The sequence below is a fragment of the Diabrotica virgifera genome, chromosome 8 (assembly GCF_917563875.1).
Source record: "Diabrotica virgifera virgifera chromosome 8, PGI_DIABVI_V3a".
In the NCBI taxonomy this organism is placed as follows: Eukaryota; Metazoa; Arthropoda; class Insecta; order Coleoptera; family Chrysomelidae; genus Diabrotica; species Diabrotica virgifera.
This window is the reverse complement of record NC_065450.1, coordinates 1,390,004-1,414,043: the sequence shown is the minus strand read 5'-3', so window position 1 is coordinate 1,414,043 and position 24,040 is coordinate 1,390,004. Positions and strand designations below refer to the sequence as shown.

General features: G+C 31.2%; 1 protein-coding gene across 15 annotated transcripts in view; it reads left to right on the top strand.

The window, feature by feature from the left end:
• Positions 1-24,040, top strand: part of LOC114337883 (prominin-1) — a 940,102-nt gene that overhangs the window by 8,558 nt on the left and 907,504 nt on the right. For all 15 annotated transcript variants that reach the window (XM_050658571.1, XM_050658567.1, XM_050658566.1 and 12 more), the window contains exon 2: positions 16,243-16,342. In XM_050658571.1, coding sequence (XP_050514528.1) covers positions 16,243-16,342 — 100 coding nt within the window. The remainder of the gene's footprint in view (positions 1-16,242; positions 16,343-24,040) is intronic.

The following is a 24,040-nucleotide window of genomic DNA, read 5'->3' as shown; positions in this document are numbered from 1 at the left end:
TGATCAACTTGCTTTAGTTTGGTACTATTTACATATATAGTATATAGACGGTTTTTTATTCTACTTATTACGAGTACTTTCGTTTTGCGTATCTTCAGATCCAGACCTGCTTCATTACAGCTCTCAAAGACACTGTCAAGCAATGTTTGCAGATTTTTTGAGTAGAAGTTAAAAATACTGTGTTGTCCGCATATCGAAAATTATTGATAACTTCACCGTTCACAATTCGACCCATGCAACGAAGACTATCGCAACTCAAAAAATGGTTACATTTGACTTACCTACTATTATGGTAGGTATTATTATCCTTTTTAAGCTTTATTGGTGGAAAAGTATGGTAAATCGGGTATGAATTATAGGGCAACCAGATAAGCATTTGTATGTGTATAGTAAGTTTACTTGAAAAAAGCTTAAAAAACATTGAGGCATTCGAGATATGATGTTACAGGAGAATGTGAAAAATACCATGGACAGAAAGAGTAACAAATCAAGATGTTTTGCTGAAGATGGGGAAGTACTCTCTGTTAAGACTCATCATCCAAGGAAAAATCTCGGGAAAGAGAAATATGGGACGTAGGAGGATTTCCTGGTTGCGAAATTTAAGGGAGTGGTATGAGTGCAGTTCAATACAGTTGTTCAGAGCTGCAGCCAACAAAGTTAAGATTGCTGTTGTGGTAGCCAACCTCCGATAGGAGACTGTACTGAAAGAAGAAGAAGTAAGTTTGCTGACCCACAGTCCTGCACGCAAATACTATAATAAGTTGAGTTACTGTAGTCTTCGTTGCAAGAAACAGCGGAAGGTATTCAAAGTCTGAGTTAAACTGTTTGACTTACTATAGTTTTCACTACCTAGTTAGACTCTAATTTTAGTTATTCCGATTAACTATAGAAATGTTTTTTATTACAATTTTTTAAATAGTACTGTTTTGCTTCAATAGATCTGTTACTAGCAAGTCTAGCCTAGAATAAGTATTTTTTCGGTAACTGTTTCGACGAAATATATATTAAGTTTACAAAATTTAGCAAAAAATCTGTTTTTTGTTATGTTTGACTTGTGAAATCCCTTAAAACCCTTTAAATATAATATATCAGAAATTTCAGTGTGTAAGGAGTATTTGTTCCAAAAATATCGTCATTTCTTGCAGCGAACTATTTGCGAAAAATTTTCAAACGCGATTATCTCAGTTCAAACAAAATTGAGTTACAATAGACTTCGTTGCATTGGTCGAATTATTCCTTCTTGTTTTTCAGAAAATTCCTCTCTAAAAAATTTTTAGAACGTCAAAAAGAGACATCCCTGCCCTAGACTCATCCCATTCTCTTTTAATATTATGATCCTGTGATTCCAATTCGTCTACTTAAACTGATCTTGTTTGATTCCAATAAAAATTTGCAACTATGCGAACGTCTCTGCCATCCAAGGTAATGTAATTTAAAATTTCGGTCAATACAGAGTTGTTACCACGATCAACTGCCTTTGGAAGTCAATAAAACGACAGTACTTGTCTACTAGCGGAGTCAATGAAGGTGGATATGAGTTATTACCTCAGATTTCGTTAAACCTCCATCGATTTTCATAAAAATTGGTGAGTGGTTAAAGGATACCTCAAGGAACAAAGGTGACATAGTGCCAACTTGCGCTTTTTGCATTTTAGGGGTGAAATACACCCCTTTTTTAAAAATTATTTTTTAGATTTCTGAAAGTGCAGTCACTGTAAGTTTTCACTTTCTCTTTTGTCGAACCTTCATCGATTTTCATGAAAATCGGTAAGTAGTTAGAGGATACCTCAAGCAATAAAAGATATATAGCATCAACTTGCGCTTTTGCATTTTAGGGGTGTAATACACCCCTACTTTTTAAATTGTAAAAAATGCAGATTTCCGAATTATGGCGCAAGTAATCTCGTTTAATTAAGAAAAATAAATATTTTTTTTATATTTATGTGCATGAATTACATTTTTTTTTAATTTTTCAAACCTTATAGCAACCAAAAATTCGAAAATTAACAAGTTGAAAATCACGAAAACCTTATTCTTCTATATTTCTGAAAGTGTAGTCACTGAATATTTTCACCCACGATTTCTTTGAACCTTCATCGATTTTCATGAAAATTGTTGATTAGTTAGTAGAGGATACTTCAAAAAACAAAAGTGATATGGCACCAAGTTGCGCTTTCTGCATTTTAGGGGTGAAATCCACCTTTTTTTTTAATGATAAAAATGCAGATTTCAGCATTCTGGCTCAAGCAATCTCGTTTAATTAAGTAAAATAAATATTTTTTTACATTTATGTGCATGATTTATAATTTTTATTAATTTTTTAAACCTTATAGCAACCAAAAATCAGAAAATTAGCAAATCGACAATCACGAAAAAAATTAATCTTTTATATTTCCAAAAAGGCAGTCACTAAAGGTTTTCACCCCTGATTTCGTTGAACCTCCATCAATTTTCATGAAAATTGGTAAGTAGTTAGAGGATACCTCAAGAAACAAAAATGATGTGGTACCAACTTGCGCTTTTATCCTGGGGGTGGATGTTACCCCTTCTCATGGGTGAACACTATTTTATTCAAAATAACCCCATAATTAGATAGAGGAGAAAATTCTAAGCAAACTTTCTTTTATCAAGTTTATAAATTTTTTATTTAAATAATATTTCATAATTTAATAAAATATTATTGGTACAGTAAAACCTGACAATAACGGCCACTAAAAATAGAAAACAATTGGCCGTTATAGAAATGGGCCGCTAATGCTAGGTTTCCTTTTCCACAAATACATAAAATATAATTGAAAATTTATTTATTTTAGTAATTAAAGCAAATCTAATTAAATATAATTCTACAAACAAACGGAACATACTAAAACTAAATTCAATTTACTACAATATAAAATAGTATCTATACGAAAAAACAACTACAAGAAAAACAGAATTTTTGTTTGTTTTACATTTTTTTAGATAAACGAAACATACTAAAACTAATTTAATATAGGTAATACATAATATAAAACAACATACTATAGCTACTACGAAAAATACGCTTATCACTAAAGTATCGTCGTGCTTCCATGCTATATTCAACAAAACCAACTTGGTAGGGCCTTTAATTAGATATCGCAAATCACTTTGGCTGATTTTGTCTGCATATATATTATGTTTGAGGAATCTCTTTTTTTTTGTGAGACTGGATATAGGACATTTCTCAAGTATGAATTCACATTCATGGTATATCATTGCTATACAGCAGCGTTTCTCAACCTGTGGGGCGCGCCCCCTTAGGGGGGCGCGCTTTTAGTAATAGGGGGGCGTGAGCATATAAAAAAATACAATTACATCATTAACTAATTTACTAAAATCGAAGAAAAACAAAACTCTGACAAAATAAAAAATAAAATACACATGAACACTGAATAGGAGTTATAATCATAAAGAGCACTCAATACTAAAAAGTAAGATTTTACTGTTTTTTGTCAAAATTATTGAACGAGGGGGGGCGCGGCGAAAATAATTATGGAAGATTGGGTCGCAAAGGGTAAAAGGTTGAGAAACGCTGCTATACAGGGATAATAATCTGTGCAATGTTATGGTACAGGCTACGTTAAATATGAAGTAAATGTGGAAGATATACACTGGTTATTCATTTCAATTTAATTTGATTGTTTTTTAATCGTTTACAATATTTAAAATAATTAAAGACATAAAGTTAGGGATTTCAAAAATAAATTCAGTTCTCACTGGCAGGGTGGGAAATAATAAAGAGCCATACAATAGCATTTCATTACAATGTTCATTACAGACATTACAGGCTGCTCCGTTTGAGAAAACTCATTCTCTCAAACTTTGAGAAAACACTCATTCAGTTTCGACCAACCCTGTATTAGCTAAAATTAAACGTTTTGCTAGATTAATAATTTTTAACAATAATAGATTATATTAAAAATCACTTGAACATAAATTGATTTTCTGATGTCAAATCGCTACAATTATACAGGGGGTGAATATTGCTATGAAATTTGAAAATAAAAACGTAATTATCTTTTAAACTACTTCGTATAACATCACAAAACCTGATATTTTAAGAAATAAAACATAGAGGAGAATCCAAAAATGTAAAAATATACAGGGTGTTCCATTAAACAAAAGATAATTTTGTTTCACCCTGTCAATATGGGTGGCCCTGTATATTTGGAAATGTATTTAAATTCTAATGTTATCTATGCCCAAATCTCACCTAAATAAACTTTTTTAGTATCTCCTACAACAAACGACTAATTGGACTTCCCACAACCTGTATACATACAAAATCTCCGCTATAAAATTTTTTCAAAGAAAATGTTATTGGTTTTTTCAAAATAACTCCGTTAAATTTTGAAATATGAGATTTATCCAAAAACCATTACAAAGCTAAGTAAAAGTTCTATAACACTGTATTAAACATAATTTTCTAAATCCTTTATTTTTTTTTAAATACAAGGTGAAAGGGCCCCGGTTACATGGTTCTCGCAGTAAAATTTAGGTTTTAAATGTTTCTATCTCGGTTATTTTTTGTCGTAAAAAAATATTAAAAAAAGAAAAAGCTTAAATAAAGTTAGAACTAAAATTTTATCCTCTACCATTTTTTAAGTATATCGAGTATTTTTGGAGTTATTATCAAAAGAAAATGAAATTCACGAAAATTTGAAAAGTTCTAATTTTTTTAATCGTATTTTTTTTCAAAAATATGCATTCTAAACCGGTCAAAATTGTTGAAGTTATTACTCATGTTAAAATAAATAAAGTTTTAAATGGGTTACTATAAATTTTAATTTTTGTGGAAATGACGTATGTTTAATTATTCATTCTTTTCTAAAAAATCTGAAAGGGTCCTCTTTTTTCCATCATAACTTGCTTAATTTTGATGCTATCGACTTCTTATATAGCTTTTTGATAGTTACCTTTAAGTACTTTATTAAAATGTTCAATATCTATATTTAACAAAGTGCATCGTTTTCCTGTTATTTAAGCTTGAATACTAAGATTTGAGTACTCGCGGAAAAAAAATATACATTCAATTGCATATAACTCACTTTGTATATGTAATAAAGGATTTTTCGAATAAGGAGCTTATTTATTTTTATATTATCTTCGATTTTGGTAATAACAACTTTTTTGAAGAAACTTATGGTTTTTGAGTTATTTATGAAAAACTGCTTTAAAACATGGATTTTTTTCAGGAAAAATCAAAACATTTGATCTTTAATAACTCAAAAACTATTGATTTATTGAAATAACTTTATATAAGAAATTTTACTTATAATTTTTCCCTCTATCGACTAGTGGTATTATTTTTAATAAAATAATTTCCACCCCCGAGAAGGGGTGGCATCCCCCCCCCCAGGGTAAGAGCGCAAGTTGGCACCATGTCACCTTTGTTTCTTGAGGTATCCTCTACATACTTACCAATTTTCATGAGAATCGATGGAGGTTCAACGAAATCGGAGGTGAAAACCTTCATTGACTCCACTATACAGATATATCGCAACATCGTTGAGCAAGTACGTTCATCCCAAACAATGATGCCTCTCTCGTTACAAACCCGTTATATAAGTCTTGTGCCCACAAAAAATTGATTACATTTCATAATACGAAAAATTTTCGGATGGGGGTGGGGAAGAAAATAAATAGTTTGATCAATATGTCAAAAATTACATACGAGTTTTAAGTCAAATCTAGGTAAAATAATTTCTTTATTTGTTTCTATCTCTTTACTACATCCATCCAAGGCAACAAACACTATGGGATTGTGTAATGTTCGGCAATTGCCACTGAGCGAGAAAAGTTTGTAATTTTGTTGTATTTATCCCATGCTAAATCAAAATTGCCAATAAAACAAAGAAGAAGAAGAATAAGATTGTGTAATGTCGGCAGTTATCCCTGAGCAAGAAAAGTTTTTACTTTTATAGTATAATCTGTCCCATACCAATTCCAAATTGTAGGTGAACAGGGGATTTTTACTTTACTCCGCGACGATTAACTGGCCAAATACCCAAGTAGGTGGAGACCAATAAGCCAAAGAAGAAGAAAAAGAGTGCTTTGACAGTATATTAAAGAAAACATTTGACAAAAAAGCAGAGTTACAGTAGGGAAGCAACGTATGCTAAATGTGCAGTCACTCGAGCGTTATGGGGACCTATTTTTTTGTGAAGAGTAGGTCCTAAAACCAAAAAAAGTTAAGTAAAGGTGTCCATTTTTTTTTCAAAAAAAGTTAAGTAAAGTTTTCCATTTTAGTGGGGACTTTCCATTTTTAATTTAATTTTCCATTTCCAACAATCGTTTTTTAGATTATAGCGTCATCTATCCATAATTCGAAAAAATGTTTCAAATAAAAGTTATATATTTTTACGTAAGAAATCCGAACCTGCAATAAAACATGGAGGCTCCCATTTCTCTTCTTCTTTCTCGAAACTCCTTATGCCCCTCAGGGGTGTCGGAGATTTTATACATCCTCTATCCATATCTTCCATTTCTTGCGGTCCTTTGCTAACTCTTTCATTTGTTGAAGTGTTTTTCATTTTTTCTGTCCAATTTCTATAATTTGATCGATTCATCTCTTCCTTGGCCTCCCTTTCCTTCTTTTACCATATCTTTTTGATTCCATCCCCTGCTTTGGTAGACTTCCTTGGTCCATTCTGTTAATGTGTCCATACCATTTTAATTTTCTTTTTTGGATCTTGGTTATTATCGATTCCTGTTTCAGTCTTTGTCTAATACCTTTAATTCTTATTCTGTCCAATTCCTTTTTCCTGCTATTTTTCTCAGCTGCTTTATCTCCGCTGCGTTTAGTGTACTGTCTATTTTTGCATTGTTTGCCCATATCTCACTTGCATATAATAAAGTTAGTACAGATATTGCATTGTATACCTTCAGTTTTATTTCTTTATCTATTTCTTCCTTCCCAAATATTATTTTATTTAGTGCATCGTATGTCTTATTTGCTTTTTTCGCCCTGTATGAGATTTCTTGATCTAGCTTCCCATCTTCTGATATTATTACTCTCAGGTATTCAAACGTCGAGGCTGTTTCTAATATTTCGTTTTAGCACCCAAATATCGTTTGGTTTATTTCTTCCCTTGTCTTTTGGGCTACTATCATGGTCTTCGTTTTCTTTACATTCACCTCCATTTTCAAATTTTCTATTTCTTCCACCCAGATATCGATTAATTTTTGCATTTTCTCTTTGCTGTCTGCTATTATTACTAGGTCATCTGCATATAGTAATCCCTCCATTGTTACTGGTACCAAATTCCTCTACCGTATTGTTGACTGTAATTGCCTTGACTTTCTTTTAGCGCTCTTCATTACTCTATCCATTACTGATATAAACAAAACTGGGCTGAGACTGTCCCTTTGTTTTATTCCTCTCCTTAGGTTTGTTATTGGCGATCTCTTTCGGTTTATTTGTACTTTAGAAAGTACGTTTGTATATGTACTTTTTACCACGCTTACTATCTTTTGCGGGATTTGCAGGTCTTCCATTACTGACCATATTACCTCTCTATTTATAGAATTAAAAGCAGCTTTAATATCTATAAACGTAATATATAAGTCTTCTCCTATTTCGTTTTTCCTTTCAGTTATATTTCTCAGTATGTATATATTATCTGTTATTCCTCTTTCCTTCCTAAAAGCAGCTTGTTCTTCTTCTAATTTTCCCTCCAGTTCGTTCCTGAGTTTTCTTTCTATTATTCCGGTGTAGACTTTATATGCCTCTGATGATAAGCATATAGCTCTATAGTTATCATATTCCGCTTCATCTCCTTTCTTGTGTATTGGTATCAATAAATTTTCGTCCCAGTTTTTCGGTATCTTTTCTGTTCTCCATGCTCCCCTTATTATTTCCAGTAGCCAAAACTTACCTCGTTCTCCCACGTACTTCATCATCTCCGGATCTATGTCATCTGCAGCTCCTGCTTTTCCAACCTTTGTTCTTCCCAATCCTTCTTCAATACCTTTGATATGAATTTCGTCTACTCGATTGTCCCTATCCTCTTCTCTTTCCTGCTGTCCTCTCTCCTCATTTTGTTGGTTGCATGCCTAGAATTTTTCTTTATAGTGCTTATTCCATATGGTTAGTATGTCCTGTATGTTTGTTTTCAATTCATTTCGCTCATTTCTAATTCCTCTTATTTGTTTCCTTTTTGTTTCTTTCATGCTTCTCATTTTATTCCAAAACTGTTTACTGTTATTCCCAAAACCTTCGTTTAATTCTTCATCGAATTCCTTCCAGCTCTTCTTCTTCGCATCTTTCCAAAGGATCCAAATCTGCAATAAAAATTTGGGGCTCCCATTTAACATTTTAAATTACCCCCACCCCATCTCCGTGGGGGTGGCGTTTAGTGCCACTCGATACATTTTTCAAAAATATTGAATAAGTGTATTTTTCAGTTTTTCGATCTGATGTTCATTTCGCGAAATATCGCGGGATTCGTATTTAAAACTTTAAATTTACCCCTCTCCGTGGAAAGTCATGTTTGGTATCATTCGATAGATTTTTGAAAAATATTGAGCAACTATTTTTTAGTTTATCGATCTGTCATTAATTTCGAGAAATATTCGCTTTTGTGTTGTGAAAATTTGAAGCGCCCATTTCCTTACGCCCGGCTCAAATCGTCAGATATTTGAAATATGTACTGTTTTGCATGTACTTAACTTACCTTATCTTATTCTGACGATTTCGAGTTTGTCTAAGAATAGATTTTTTTTTCGGTCCCCCTTTAACGAACCCTTGCATTAAGAGCCAATATATATGGTGGAAGTACATTTTCAGGGTACAAGGTTTCTCCCCATGTAATAATCTGACGCGCTCGAGTAACTGCAAAAATCCCCGCTTGGGCTCCCGTACCATAAATGTTAGATCTTCCATTTTCTTGTAAATATTATTAGTTGCTAAGTAGATGACACCCCAATGGTCTGAAATATTTTCAACTCTTTAAATTTTTAATTATTATATCTATTACCTGTTTAATATTGTATTTAATAATGGTTCTAATAAAATATTTTTTATTATAATAAAAGCTCTATGCAACTTCGACATTATTTCCCTACATTAAACTCATATTCAAATTCGATGTGAATATGGTTTTATTTTTAAAACTTTTAATATTAATATATCTAGCAAAAATGCATCGCTTTAATATTGAATATCATATTATATTATACACTTTATAAATTTTCAATGAAATATAATTTTTACCTAATTTTCCGACAGTGTCACACAAGCTAAAATCAAATTGCTCAGATTTCTGTAGTTCCATATAAATTGGATCTACTTCATCAACACTGCAGCGTTATACAGTCACGGACAAAAATATTATATAATATATTTTTAAATTATTCTGTGAAATGAAATGTTTATGATGCAATCCTTGTAGGGTACTCAATATAGATTTAACTTCAGAAAAAATCAAACAAGATAGAACTTTTTTAATTTGATTAAGAATAATTGTTTAATAAACAACAAATCAAATAGTTCTACTCCAGAAGTGGGTGTTTTATTTTTTATTAAACAAATGAACTGCGAAATTAGTTGTTTTTTAAATAACTCCGAAAATATAAATCTTAAGAAAAGACTGACTTCACCATTGAAAAATTCAGAAAATTTTACAAAAGAAAAACTTATATAACGATTTTTCTAAAATTAAATCTATAGCTCCTATAATCTTTTATTTATAACGCTAAAGTCACCCTTCTTACAAACATCGGCGCACTTTAAACTAGCGTTCGGCGAAGTACCCGGTTGAGTTATTTTAATATAATTCTTTAACTAATAGATCAAATGAAATTTTACAAATTGAACATGAAAGAAAAACAACTAAGCTATATTATGGTTAATAGGGCGGAAAGTGAGACTTAAATCAATTTGGTTTAAAATGATATAAAAAATGTGTAGCTAATACAATTTTACCTATAAAACTCTCAAATTTGCACAACTTACCTTTCCAGCATTTTAATAAACGATGTTTCGTTCAAAACAATTCTCAAACTTTAAGACGATATTACTCAAGTTTGAACACATTTATTATAATTTTGTTATGTATTTTTTTAAAGTATGTAGTCTCTAAAATGCACTAAATTATTTTACTTTAGAAATTAAATAAACAATTTCTTTTTAAGAAAATTAAAAAAGATAAAAAAATGTAATACTATAACGGAAAATTACATGCTAAAAAAATATTTATACAAACTGATTAAAACTTTTTTCTGTAAAACTTACCTAAAATACATTTAATAATAAGCTTCAATAATAAAAAATGTTCAACAAAAAAAATTTATTTTTTTTCTAGTACAGTATGTCGGCGTAAATTGGAACCTATATAAAAATGTTATTCTTTATAAAATATTCTGCATTGTATAAAATCTAAAATGCAACCTTGAGATATTATTTTATTAATTTTATGCGAGGCATGTCAAAAAATATGAATTTCACTCAAGAATAAAGTACTTTTAAATTTCACAATATCGAAAATTGTTATTAAGAAAAGCTTTTTGGAATTAAGAACTAAGTTTTAATGTTGAATTACTTCTAATTGAAATAAGGGCACTTAACTGTTAAGCAAAATTCATATTTTTTACATAGGTACCTCGTATAAAATTGTAAAAGTTTGATATCTGATGGCTGTATCTTGTATTTTAGACCAGGTAGAGCATTTTTTATGAACAATAATTTTTTTCGTAAAATTGATAATAAAATAGTTATCATAATTGTAATAAATAATGATTTGTATCGCGTAATTTGAGAAAAAATTGAAAAATTTTTTTTTCAATTAGAGGGATGTAATTGTATATTAAGACATAATTTTTAATTCCCAATACCATTCGTTAAATATTCTGTAGACGAAGTTTTGTCAATCATGCTTCCATAATATCGCCGGTCCGGAATAAGAATGACGTAACTGCAAATTTTATCAATTCCTGTTTATTGCGTAATTAACTTCTAAAACACTGTGTACAGATCATACAAAAGCGACAGAACTGTAACTATGTGCTGAGCCACAACGGGATAGTTGCGTCGTTATTGAAATATGCACCATTTTAGACCTTGTTTCAGATGAATAATGACGCAACCGTAAATAGGGGTAAAACTGAGAGGACTAAATTAAGATAATGAATTTCGGACCAATAGGGATAAAAATAAAAGCCATCGCTCTAAGAATAAACGGCATACTAAATATTTAAAAAAAGATTTTTTGTACTGAAAAATTTTCAGATCAAGAATGACGCAACTGTAAGAAAGGTTGAAAATGGGGGGATTAAATAACAGCAGAATTAATGAAGGCGCACTTAACCCTGTCAGTGAATAATATCGCCGTTCAGGAACAAGAATGACGTAACTGCAAATTTCGTCAATTCCTGTTTATTGCATAATTAACTTCTAAAATACTGTGTACAGATGATACAAAAGCGACAGAAGTGTAACTATATGCTGAGCCACTACATGGTAGTTGCGTCGTTATTGAAATAATATGCACAATTTTAGACCTTGTTTCAGATGAATAATGACGCCACAGTAAATAGGGTTGAAAACAAGGGGGACTAAATTAAGATAATGAAATTCGGACCAATAGGGATGAAAATAAAAGCCATCCAGTCATCATTGCAAGAATAAACGCCAAACCGATGTTACGGACAGTTACTCTTTATGTAATCACTATTTTAAATATTTAAAAAATTTTAGATGAAAAATGACGCAACTGTAAAAATGGTTGAAATGGGGGAATTAAATTAAAATTAAAATTAATATAGCAAAAATTGGCACCAACAGGGAAAAAACAATAGCCATCATTGTAAAAATAAACGCCATACCGATGCTCCTGGATGATTAATCTTAATTTCATCCCTATTTTATATATTTAAAAATCGTTTTTAGCTTTCCTGAGAAATTTGGCTTTTTGGAGTTACGTCATTCTTATACCGGACCGTCGATATGTTAAACGTTATGCCAGTTGTAACGTCAAACAGAGAATTAATTTTGGTAGTGGTCACCTAGTGCTGTGGAGTGGAAATTTCTTGGAAAGGATATACCGAACTTGTTAGCGGTGATTGGGTCCATGACAGCTGACATGTACATTAAAAACGTTTTAAAAGGTCATGTCTTGCAATGTGCCAGCCATATTGGATATGACAGATTTGCGTTAATGTATGATTGGGGGGCTAAGGTTTGCAGCACAAAAAATTTCACTGTACGTGATAATTTCAAAATAATAGGCAATATTTTTGTCCATTAAATACTCTAAATGGGAAATAAGCCACAATTTACCTAAAAAAATAATTTTATTAACGTTTCGATGTCCAGATCGCAAATCGTTGTCAAATTACAAAATATTAATAAATTAAACAAAACAAAAATGTTGCTTCGTAAAAATTCTTCTAATAATGTAATTTAATCTGACCCATTTATATCGGCAATTTAGACATATATACATTTTAAAGTAGAAGACTTTAAAATGATATTGTCAATATTTATGAGTTTAATATGGTAATACTCAACTCATAAATATTGGCAATATCATTTTAAAGACTTCTACTTTAAAATGTATAATATCTGTCTGAATTGCCGATATAAATAAGTCAGATTAAATTATATCATTAGAAGGATTTTTACTAAGCAACAACATTTTTGTTTAATTTATTAATATTTTGTATTTTGACAACGACGTACGATCTGGACATGGAAACGTTATTAAAATCATTTTTTTAGTTAAATCGTGGCTTATCTCCCATTTATAATAGTTAATTACAAAAATGCCACAAATAAATAGCTTCAAAACAACATTTTTGTCCATGAGTATATTTTGATTTAAATATAAAAATGTTGTAACAATTACTAGTGGTTTAGAAATTCCCGTTGAAAGTTTTTTAATGTATACATATATAATATATTTGAATTATTAATATTAAATTTGTTGTTGGTCATATTTATTTATGAGCTGCAAATTAATTTTATGAATATAACTGTTTTGTTAGCTGTGTAAATAAATGAATTTGTTTCTAAAAAGTAGGATAAAAATTATATAATATGACTACAATATAACAATTCTTGGTATATATTTCAATATTGATTATTTTATTAAAAACTATGTGTACCTAAAGAGTATTACAATTAGTCCACTCGCCAACGATAATATATTGCATTTCATGTCAATCCAAGAACCGCTTGGATTGACATGAAATTTGGCGATTGGTGAGAGAGAGATTTAAATTTTAAGAAGAATGTTTGTAATGTATTTTATTCAAAATACATTTTATTACTTATCAGAAGACAGAAAAAATGTTTTTCTACGACCGTTTAATAATATGCTCATTATTCACTATTTTTTAATAGACACCCATTACTTTACCCGTGAGTAATATTTCATTACTCACGGGGTGAAGTTAAACACGGGTCATTACTCACGGGTTGAAGTTAGATTTCAAGTTGTTAATGGCACTTTTAATATACTTATTATTAGCAAATAAAATTACTTAAACTTGTTTATTTAATAAAATAATCATTGTAATTTATATCAACAATTTACTTTCAAAAATGCTTAAAGGATTTTTAACTATAACAATGCGTCAGTACACAATATATTTTTATTCAGCATATTTTTTACTTCTAAATTTCAACATTTGACATTTTAAGATTGACGGTATTAAAAGGTAAACAAAGGATGCGTACTAATTACGTAAAAGGGTTTACGGATATGAAATTTATATCAATGAATTCTGTGCCACTTACTGTTGATTGTACAATAGATTTTTATTGGGAGAAAATGTTCTTTTTCATGTAATTGCCTTAAAATATGTTTTAATTTTAAAAGCCACTGCCATTAAATATACCATGCATGATATTAATAACAACTACTGTTTCATAAGTTCAAGAAGGATAATTCTAACAGTGTTGCCATAGTTAAATAAAATATGTTTTCTTATGAAAAATAAAATATCTTGATTTTAAATAATGTTAGTAGTTCATAATTATATTTTTCTACTAGTTCAAAAAAAAAAAGGTCTTAGAAAAAGTATAGTATTCTACTCGCATGTAATGGCTATTACTCACTCTGATGAATTACGACACTCGCCTACGGCTCGTGTCGCAAACTTCATCATCGTGAGTAATAGCAATAATTACATGCTCGTTGAATAATATACTATTATTTGTCAAACAGACATGGATTATCTCCTAAATAAATGTTTAATCTGCCAAGAGGCAGGTGGGTGGCCGTTTGACATTTAATTAAAGCGAAAAACAATGTTTATTTATGAAATAAACATTTTTTTATATTACCTGATCGCAGTAAAATACATTTTGAGTTAAATAAATTACATAGATTTTTCTTTTTGCGTCATTTAATTTATTTCAAAAATAATTTTTTGGCCACCCTGTATAAATAATTATGTTAATGTTTATATTACTGAATAGACAATTGAATAACCTTTCAGATGAGCTACCACGCAATTCCTATTTCCATTTAAAAATAATCATTGATTACGTCATCTCGCCCAAATGGATGACGTTATTACTATGGCATAAATATGTCAAAATATCATAATTTAAAAATAAAAATCGACCTGTCTGGGGATTTTTCTCAGAAATGGCCACTCGAAGAAATTAATTCATTGCATAGTTTTGAACATCTCTATATGATATAAAATTTCTCTTAGATGAATGCTTGTTTTCCAGAACATGAAATGCGTAAAAGTCCTTAAAATTATTTAAATACATAACTATTAGAAATATTTATGGTGTTCTTAACCCGGGAACAGTCGCGCTCTATTCTGTCACGTAATTGGCCGCGCGTTAGATTTTGTCTAATAATATGAATTTAGACGCGAATTTACTTGTAATGTTAGAAATATTATTTCTAACAATTACTAAAGCTAATTTTTTCTCAACAAAGCCATAAATTCCAAAAAAAAAGAAGAAAAAAAGAAGAAGAAGAAAAAGAAAAAAAGAAAAAAAAAATAAACCTACGCATTACTACACCCTTCCTTGAGGCACTTACGAGTGGAAAATTATGTTGCAAAATTTTTCATCAAGTTATCACGAAAAAGAATAAAATGTTAGATTTTTTCTAACGGCACGACTGCTCGCTGGTTAAGGCCATCGGTACATAATTCGCAAATATTTTACGGCTATCCCTACTTTTACTGTCTTTACACGGCAAATTACGTGTAGTAAAATTCACACTGGTATAGATATGTAAACATTATTAGAATGTCATTCTACTTAAAAAGGTCATCATTAACTTAAAGATATGGCTTTTGAATGTTCTTGGATAACTGCTATTTATATAATCGCAAATTATTAATTCAGTTAATAAATGTGATAATTTTTTCACTAACTATGTATTCAGTTATTGTAATAATTTATATGTACAACAACAACTAATACTCAATCGAGAAAAGAGGAAAAGTGATTTCTTAATAATATATTGTTACTATAGAACGCTTACAATTTTGAACATCTTTAACAACAAAATACTTGGATCACAGAATATATTATCCTGATGTATTCTCTGCTTGGATCTTCCACAAATAATACATAATAAATAATTTTTTCTAAGTTCACGTCTTAAATCAGTTATTTATCAAATCAATTATATATCAGTATTATTTAATTAACAACTCAAAATATTCCCGATGCCATGTCAAATAATTAAAATTGTCACTGATTGTCAATGTCTGACTGACAATATTCTATTCGACTGAGTGCGTTGTAAGACGAAGATAGATTTGGAAAATATTACCACGGACATTCTGTTAATTTTGTTCGAATCCTGAAAAATCCAATAAATATTTTTGAAAAATTTAAACACAGAATGAAAGTCTAAATTATTACCGAGGGCCGAATGTCCCTTAGAGTAAATAAAAGGTTTAATTTGAATGAGATATTTGAAATGAAATATCACACTAAATTTTCTATTAGTTTTTCACCCCTGTAACTTATTAAAATAAACATTATAGAAGTTCTCAGAGATTTTCTGCCCTCGTTAATAACGTAATCTTTCATTTTGCGTTTAAATTTTTCAAACATATTTATTAGTTTTCTTAGGATTCGAAAAAAATGAATCCCCATTTGAATAGCATTGCAGCCGAAAATACGTACCTACCCGTCCGATTAAACTTCAAATTTTTAAGTTAGTCTTAATTTTATAATTATTACAGTAAAATAATGGTAAATTGTATTAAGATATAAATAATAATTTATTTAATTTTCAGGTCTCACTTCTAATATTTTCATCGGTAACACGAATTGCAATGAATCCAGCCATTGTACCCCGTCGAATTTTTCGAGTTTTAACAGTCAACAAGAAAGAAAGTAAGTTAATATGTTTAATAGCTGTTTCTGTGTTAAACAGTAATTAATCAAAAGCACTGACTGTATTTTTGCTGGTAGTAAATTTATCTAAGTGTTGCTACACCACTGGTAGTAAAATAATTTCTATTTTCAAAAAACCTACTGAGGTAGCAAATATTTAAAAGGTGTGGTTTTTTCTACTAACTTATAGATATTTCGAAGTTGTCCCCGCCAACATTTTGGCAATATTGGCTAGGCATTGCAATTATTTTAATTTTAAATAGTCAGTATCGAATTGCAAGCCAGCGTAGCTAGACACTGCCATGGTTAGTTTAGAGTTTTGGATACAAAAAACCCTCGCGTATTTGTAGTGAAAAAGTATCTTGTTAGTATTCGACCAGTCTTGTCGACGCATTTATTGATGTTTTCAACTCTCGCGAATTTTATATAGTTATTGTATGTCTAGCTTATAGTTTAAAGGCTACACGTTTCGCAAACGCTTATTATTAAGTTAATTAATAATAAAGAAAACATCCTTGGTTCATGTTGTAATTAGTGGACTTTAAACTGTAACAGTGCTATCATGTTGATTGTCGCGGACTAGTGTAAATTTGACAAGAAATAGGCGGTTTAAATATAAGCATTTTACGCTAAATGCTTGACCAGATCTTAATTCATATATAGTAACAATTAGTTATTCTTCTTCTTCTTCTTATATTAGGCCTCTTAACCTGCTCTTAACCGATTTTGAGCTTGTATTTGTAGGGGCCTTTTAAAGGCCCCTACACCCAAGGCCCTTTAATCTTTTAAAGGGCCTTCCTGTAGGTTTTTGCCGGTTAACTGTGAATCTCTGGCTATACGGGCTATTTCTCGCTGTCCATTCTCGTCACATGTTGATTCCACTATCGTCTTCTCTGTCTTCCCACCGTACTTCGTGTATGTTACACAGATCTATTATTCTGTCGTTCGGTATTCTGTCTTTCTGTGTCTCTCTGTATTTTCCCAGTTATTGACCTCAACGTTCTCATTTCTGATGTCATTTGACTTTACAATTAGCCATTAAATGACATATTTATTAAGGCGTGCATTCTTTATATACGGTTATTATCAATCTGTACTTGAATCAAAAAGCAAAGGTTAAAATCGATAATATCGAAACGAAAACCATAGAAATCAAAAGACGTGTTAGACAGGGTTACGTGTTGCCTCCATTGTTATTCAATCTGTACAGCGAAGCTATTTTTAAGGAAGCAATATTAGAGGAAGAAGAGAGTATATCAACAAACGAAAAAATATTGAACAACTTAAGATTCGCAGACGACATCGCTATATTTGCAGACAGTCTAGAAGCACTGCAACGATTACTAAATAGATTACATCAAGTCAGTATAAAATATGGACTACAAATGGACGTTAAGAAAACCAAGTTTATGATTATTTCCAAGCAACATACAGCAGGAAGGCTATATATCGAGGGGAAACAAGTAGAAAGAGTAAATAATTACATATATCTGGGAACCTGGGTAAATGAAAACAATGACCAAGATAGAGAAATCAGGACACGCATTGTCATTGCAAAAAAATGAAAAAAATGTTTGTTTATCTAGACCTTTCTCTGGAGCTGAGGATAAGAGTGTTCTCGACTTTGTTGTATGGAATGGAAAGCTGGCCACTAAAAGTAGACAATATAAAGAAGTTGGAAGCATTTGAGATTTGGTGCTATATAAGGATTTTGAAAATACCATGGATCCAACGAGTTACGAATACAGAAGTGCTAATAAGGCTACAAAAGAATTGCGAGGTGATAAAGAACATCAAAAGAAGAAAGCTGGAATATTTGGGCCACATTGACAGAGGTGCGAAATATTAGATATTGGGGCTCATAATGCAGGGTAAAATTAAGGGCAAAAGATCCATAAGTACGGTTATCTGTGATGATAGCCAACCTCCGATATGAGAAGGAACTACAAGAAGAAGAAATATTCTTTATTTTCCACATTATTGGGTGGTTCTTTGAATTGTTATACTGGCTCTAGTCTCAAAAACATTGTATGTGAAGTACCATAAGGTTCAGTACTGGGTCCTCTACTGTTCCTTATCTTTATAAATGACATCACTAATTTAAAAATCGTTGGGAAAATTTTTCTTTTTTTTGCTGATGATACCAGTATCACTTGGAGCAACTCAACTATTGCATCTCTTCATGCAACTATAACTTCTGATTTGCTTAGGATAAAAACCTGGTCTGACTCTAATTTACTCTCTTTTAACGTGGATAAGACAGTAGCATTATCCTATAAAAGTTCTCTTCAACCCCTGCTTGTTCATAACAGCCAGATCTCTACCGTTTATTCTGTAAAAATTCTTGCTATTTTTTTAGACAGCAACCTCAAATAGTCCCTTCATATCAATTTCTTTTAAGTAAGAAACTCGCCTCAGCCTGCTATGCTATAAGATCTGTTTCGAAAGAACTCAATTTAGCATCTTCTAAACTAACATATTTTTCCTTGGTCGAGTCTCATCTTCGATATGGTCTTCCTTTTTGGGGTTCTAGTACAGCTGCCCAATTAGATGTTATTTTTAAATTACAAAAAAGATCAGTACGGTATCTCTACCTCAGAAGAACAACACATTGCAGAAGTTATTCAAAGATCGCGGAATTTTAACCCTTCTATTTTTATATATTCTAGAAACTGTTTGCTTAATTCGTAAACACATGCATGTCTTTCTATCAAGGCCTCATCATAACTACTCCACCAGAAATTCAACTTTTGATGTCTATTTACCGATAACATCCTCTGAGTTAAGAAATCTATATTAAATTCCTCAAAAAAAACTATACAACCATCTCCCTTTACACTCAAATCTGCAACATCTTTCCCCAAGTTCCGTAAAACGACAAAAGCTAATCTATCTAAAAAACCATATTATTCAGTACAAGAGTTTCTTAATTACTAAAAAATTACAGTAATATACAAGTAACCAAACTTTTTTTTATTTAGCTAATGCCTTGACAATCAATGGCCATTGGAATGGTAGGTACGGTGAATTTTTGTAGTTAGATACCCAGTGTCATGTGTAGTGTGTGTGTTGAGTAAGTGTCTTGTTACTTTGCTAGGTCGACGTCATTGTCTTTGCAAAAATACGCTGATTGTATTCGAACGTCTGCGGTCCCTCCGGTGAGTACCGATCCCACAAGAACAGAAACTATTTTCATTTATTAATTTATAATAAACGAAATTTCCTGACCCTGGTGTATTTTATTTTGTTGTATGTTCACTTTGCAATTTCTATTAATTTTTGCAATATACCGGTTTTTTTTTCTATACTTTATTAACTTGTATTTTTTTACATATTGACGATTTATCAAATTTCAGAAAATTGTATTTGTTATTGTTATTGTTATTATTTATTTTTTTTTTCTGACTTATGTTAAGCTTTGTCCATAACATTTGTATAATTTTCAGTGACAATAAAGCATATTTCTAGTCTCTTCAATTGTTATTTCTAAATAGTAGCAAGATCGCCATCCTAATTTATTGTTGATGTTCCTATATTTTTGTTGAAAAATTTTACATTTATCTTTACCGTTTTTGGCGGTCATAAGAGCGGATGGTGAAGCAATCTTCTATCATATTACATTTAATAGTCACCCTCCTTAATTTCTTGTCAGAAAATACAGGGTATTCTGCAAAAGTCCACAAAAGAAAAATATATTATTTACTTCTTGTCAAAAAGAATGAATTTATTATACATTTATTGACCTTTATTTGGATCACTCCGAAAAGTTTTCCAATACGACCTCGTAACATTTTACGATGGGTTAAAAGTCCATAACTTAAAAACTAAGGTCATTAAAATTCAATTGCTGTGCTTGCAGTTTTATTAATGGTCTTATACGGTTAGTCCGGAATTAGTTTTACAGTTTCAGGAATGTGAGCACTTTAAATTTTTTTAAATATTTATCAGTTTACGATTTCGGTAGTATCTCCCGAACGTTAACGACTTTATTGTTTAACTTGTGAACTTCTACAGCTCTAAGTTTTAACTGCTGATAATGAATTGATAGTGTTGCTTTTCAGCGATAATTACGACACAACAACAAATTAGAGCCAGATTTCTTTCTTTGCTTTTTTGTTTCTCTTTATTTTCCGTTAAAAATAAAAAATTTCCCAATTTTTGCTCTTAGCCAGAACAAGATAAAATATTGATTTTAATAGTCATTTATAATGATATATTTGTTAAAAGTACAATTTTAAGGCACGCATGTGATGGTTTGCAGAATTCGCTTTGCTCATTCTGCAAACCTTCACATGCGTGCCTTAAAAATGTACTTTTGACACGTATATCATACAATATTTTTTCTATAAACGGTAAAACTGCAGTGCAAGAAATTCATTTTTCAAATTGCGTAAATTGTACTATTAATATTAATGTTAATAAATGAAATATAAATATTTTGACGTTTGCTTTCAAAATTTGACATTTTAATTTTAACTGCAGTGCCATAAAATTTTTAAAGCACCCAGTGCTTTAAAGTGACATTTTTAAGGCTCTTATGGAGTGCTAAAATTGCATTTTTAACACGATTGTAGAAAAAATCATTTTATATTTGGTATCTAACCATATCATAAGTTTTATGACACTTATGTCTTCTTACAGTGTAATTTTAGTAAACAATTATTTCATTAACTTAAAAATAGAGCAATAAGCAAATAATTAAAACATATAATTCCAAAATAACGAGACATGAAATGATGAGCAGGAAATACTTCTGCGTTTGAACTCAAACCACAATACAGTAATATTACTCCAGGGAAATAAGCTAGAAATAGACCATGTCCGGACACTCAAAAAATCCAGGTAGCTGACAACTTTTTTTTAATTATTGTAGGCCTATAAAATAGGAAGAAAACCTACCTGTTTCCTGCCTAGAGTTCGCGTCCGTTTTTTAATTATTAACAATTTTAGTGCAAAAGACGCGCTTGTTTCGATTTCTTGCACCCCATTCAAAAGCTAAATAGTTGATATAAAATTACAAAATTGAATGTTTTAGAACATTGAAAAACCTTCAAAATACCGTTTTTTGAAAGTTAAAAAGTTAATTTGTTGCTACGCAAACTGCAAAATAAGTGAAAATCGTTATTTGTTAATAAGTTTTACTAAAACTACCTTAGAACTTTAGTGTTTCACCCAAAGGTGGGTATTGGGGTACTTAACAAACCCTCCAAATTTCAGACCGATTCATTAGTTAGTTTAAGAGTTATTTTATTTGTTTATCCCATAGACCTTTATTTTGCCTATACCAAATGAAAATAGAGAATTGATGATATCAAAATGTACTGAATAAAGATAAAAAAATTGCTATTAGGATTGAAAACAACTTCATCTTTCAATTGCCACATGACGCTAGTCACCTAGTCCATTCACGTCAGTTGCGGTGTGGGGGATGAACTCTCGGTGTTAGTCACTAAAGCGCTGGTTTCCTCGAAAGCAGTGCCGACAAACTGCGACCATAACACTGCGATGAATGACGTCATAAAAAACTGTACCATGCAAAATAATAGCGGTGGTTTCCAAAGATGCATTGGAAGCCTGCTGAGTTTGCACATTCTATTGACGCAGTGAAAAACCTTGAATTTTTCACCGTAATCTGACGTAATTCATCGCAGTGCTACGGTCGCAGTTTGTCGGTTCCGCTTTCGTGAAACCAGCGCTTTAGAATATGGAGCAGCAGGCCTACGTTCTCTCCGATGAGACTCCAACAAGAGTCGAAAATCGTCGATTCAGAGTGCTGGACTGCGCTCCGTATTCTAAGTGAAAAATAAGATTCTTTTGTCTTCGCATTGCAACTGAATAAAAATGGGATTTTTATTTTATTTTTATATTGGTCGTTACTTTTTTTTTTTATTTAAAACACAAAACCACATCAACCGCGCAGGGTTATTAGTGGATATGACAATACAAAGTATTACATTAAATATATAATACAATTTAATTTAATATTATACAATTTGATGTCTTTTAAATATGTTAACACTGATGAAACTTTTTTGGTGAGGATTGTCTTGAGGTCATCGTCTGTGATTCTATGGGATCTTCTTTCTTTTTGAAACTGAGGACACTCTTAATGTGATTGGCTTAGCTTCTAGGTCTGTTCTTACAAGGATAGCTACTCCGCCACTTGCCTGTTGTGCTATTCTATTTTTTGGAAAACATTGGTAGTTTTGAAGATTAATATTGTATTGCTTAAAATGGGTTTCTTGAAGACATAAGATCTTAGGGCATGTTTCTTTTATTAGAAGTTTTAATTGTTCTAAATGGGTGTAGAACCCATTGATATTCCACTGTAATATATAGGGGTTAGATTAGACATTTTCGAGTTCTGACTGAGAATGTGTTTCATCGGTCTCTTCTGTGGAAGAGAAATTATTGGGGCTTAGTTTCTTTCTTAATCGAGTTATATTATTTTTTAATTTTGAATTGTGGGTATAAGCGTGAACAAAATTAAGGATCTGAATTAATTCGGCTGTTTCGTTCGAATAGTTTTTTGAGGTTATTTCGGGATGTTTTGCGTTTAATGTGTTTTCGAGAAAGTCACATATTTCGTCGAAGTTAAGGACAAATGGTGGTGATCTGTTTGCGATTTTGTCTTTAATTTTCTCTAGGGAAAGTAAAAGTTCATCTCGAGAATTTCTTTTAGACGTTTTTGTTTTTTTCTTTGATTTCCTTGTTACTGGAGAAGTGAAGATATGAGAATCGGTCTGTGTGGTATTTTCGTTGATTTCTGGAGACGATGAGATGAGCCTTTTTGGATGTTTTGTGACGTTTGGAATAATTTTAGGTTGTGTTATTTCTAATGGAGTAAGATTGCTGATCTTGTTGGAAGTTGATGATGTTGTTATTTTTAAAGTGTTTGTTTCATTTGTATTATTGGTAGGTCTTGACATGTCGTCAGTTTCTATGGTAGATTCTAATTGGTTATTAGAGACCTGTACGTCTGGGATCTGATCTAATATATTTTGGGAAGATGCTGGGTGATCGTTAGAGGTGGATATTAAGGCTTTGTCAGAAGGTTTTTGTTCTGTTTGGTTATAAGGTAGATTTGTTATATATTGTGTGTTTTGGGAGGTTTCTGGAAGAGCTTTAGAAGTGGTTGGATTAGAATTGGTTGGGTCAGGATTTGTTGTATTAGAAGTGGGTGGATTAGAATTGGTTGAGTCAAGATTGGTTGTATTAGAAGTGGTTGCATTAGAAGTGATTTTATTAGCATTGTCAGGACATTCTGTTTCCTGGTGACCAATAGTCTTGCATTTTGAACAGTTGAATCCTTCTATAGAAAGGTATAGTCTGTAAGTGGTATTATCATGAGAAATCATGAAAGAATCGGGAATGGACATATTTTCTAAAGGTGTGATAAATGTTTGCCTTCTAAAACTCAAGACATGGCTGTATTCGCTTTCAGGCATTCCTACCCTAAGAAAAGTCATTTTAGAGACGGCGCTTATACCCATTTTACGTAGTTCTTGTTCAATTAACGTGGTTGGAACAGAAGGACCAGCGTTTGATATTATCAGTCTTTGAGCTGGAGTGATAAGTCTTCTTATTTCTACTTGAGTTTCTTTTATATTGACGTATTTGTGGGAATGCAGCAATGAATCAACCATATTTTTAGAAGAGATATATACATATTCTATTATTGGCTATTCTGGAAGCGAA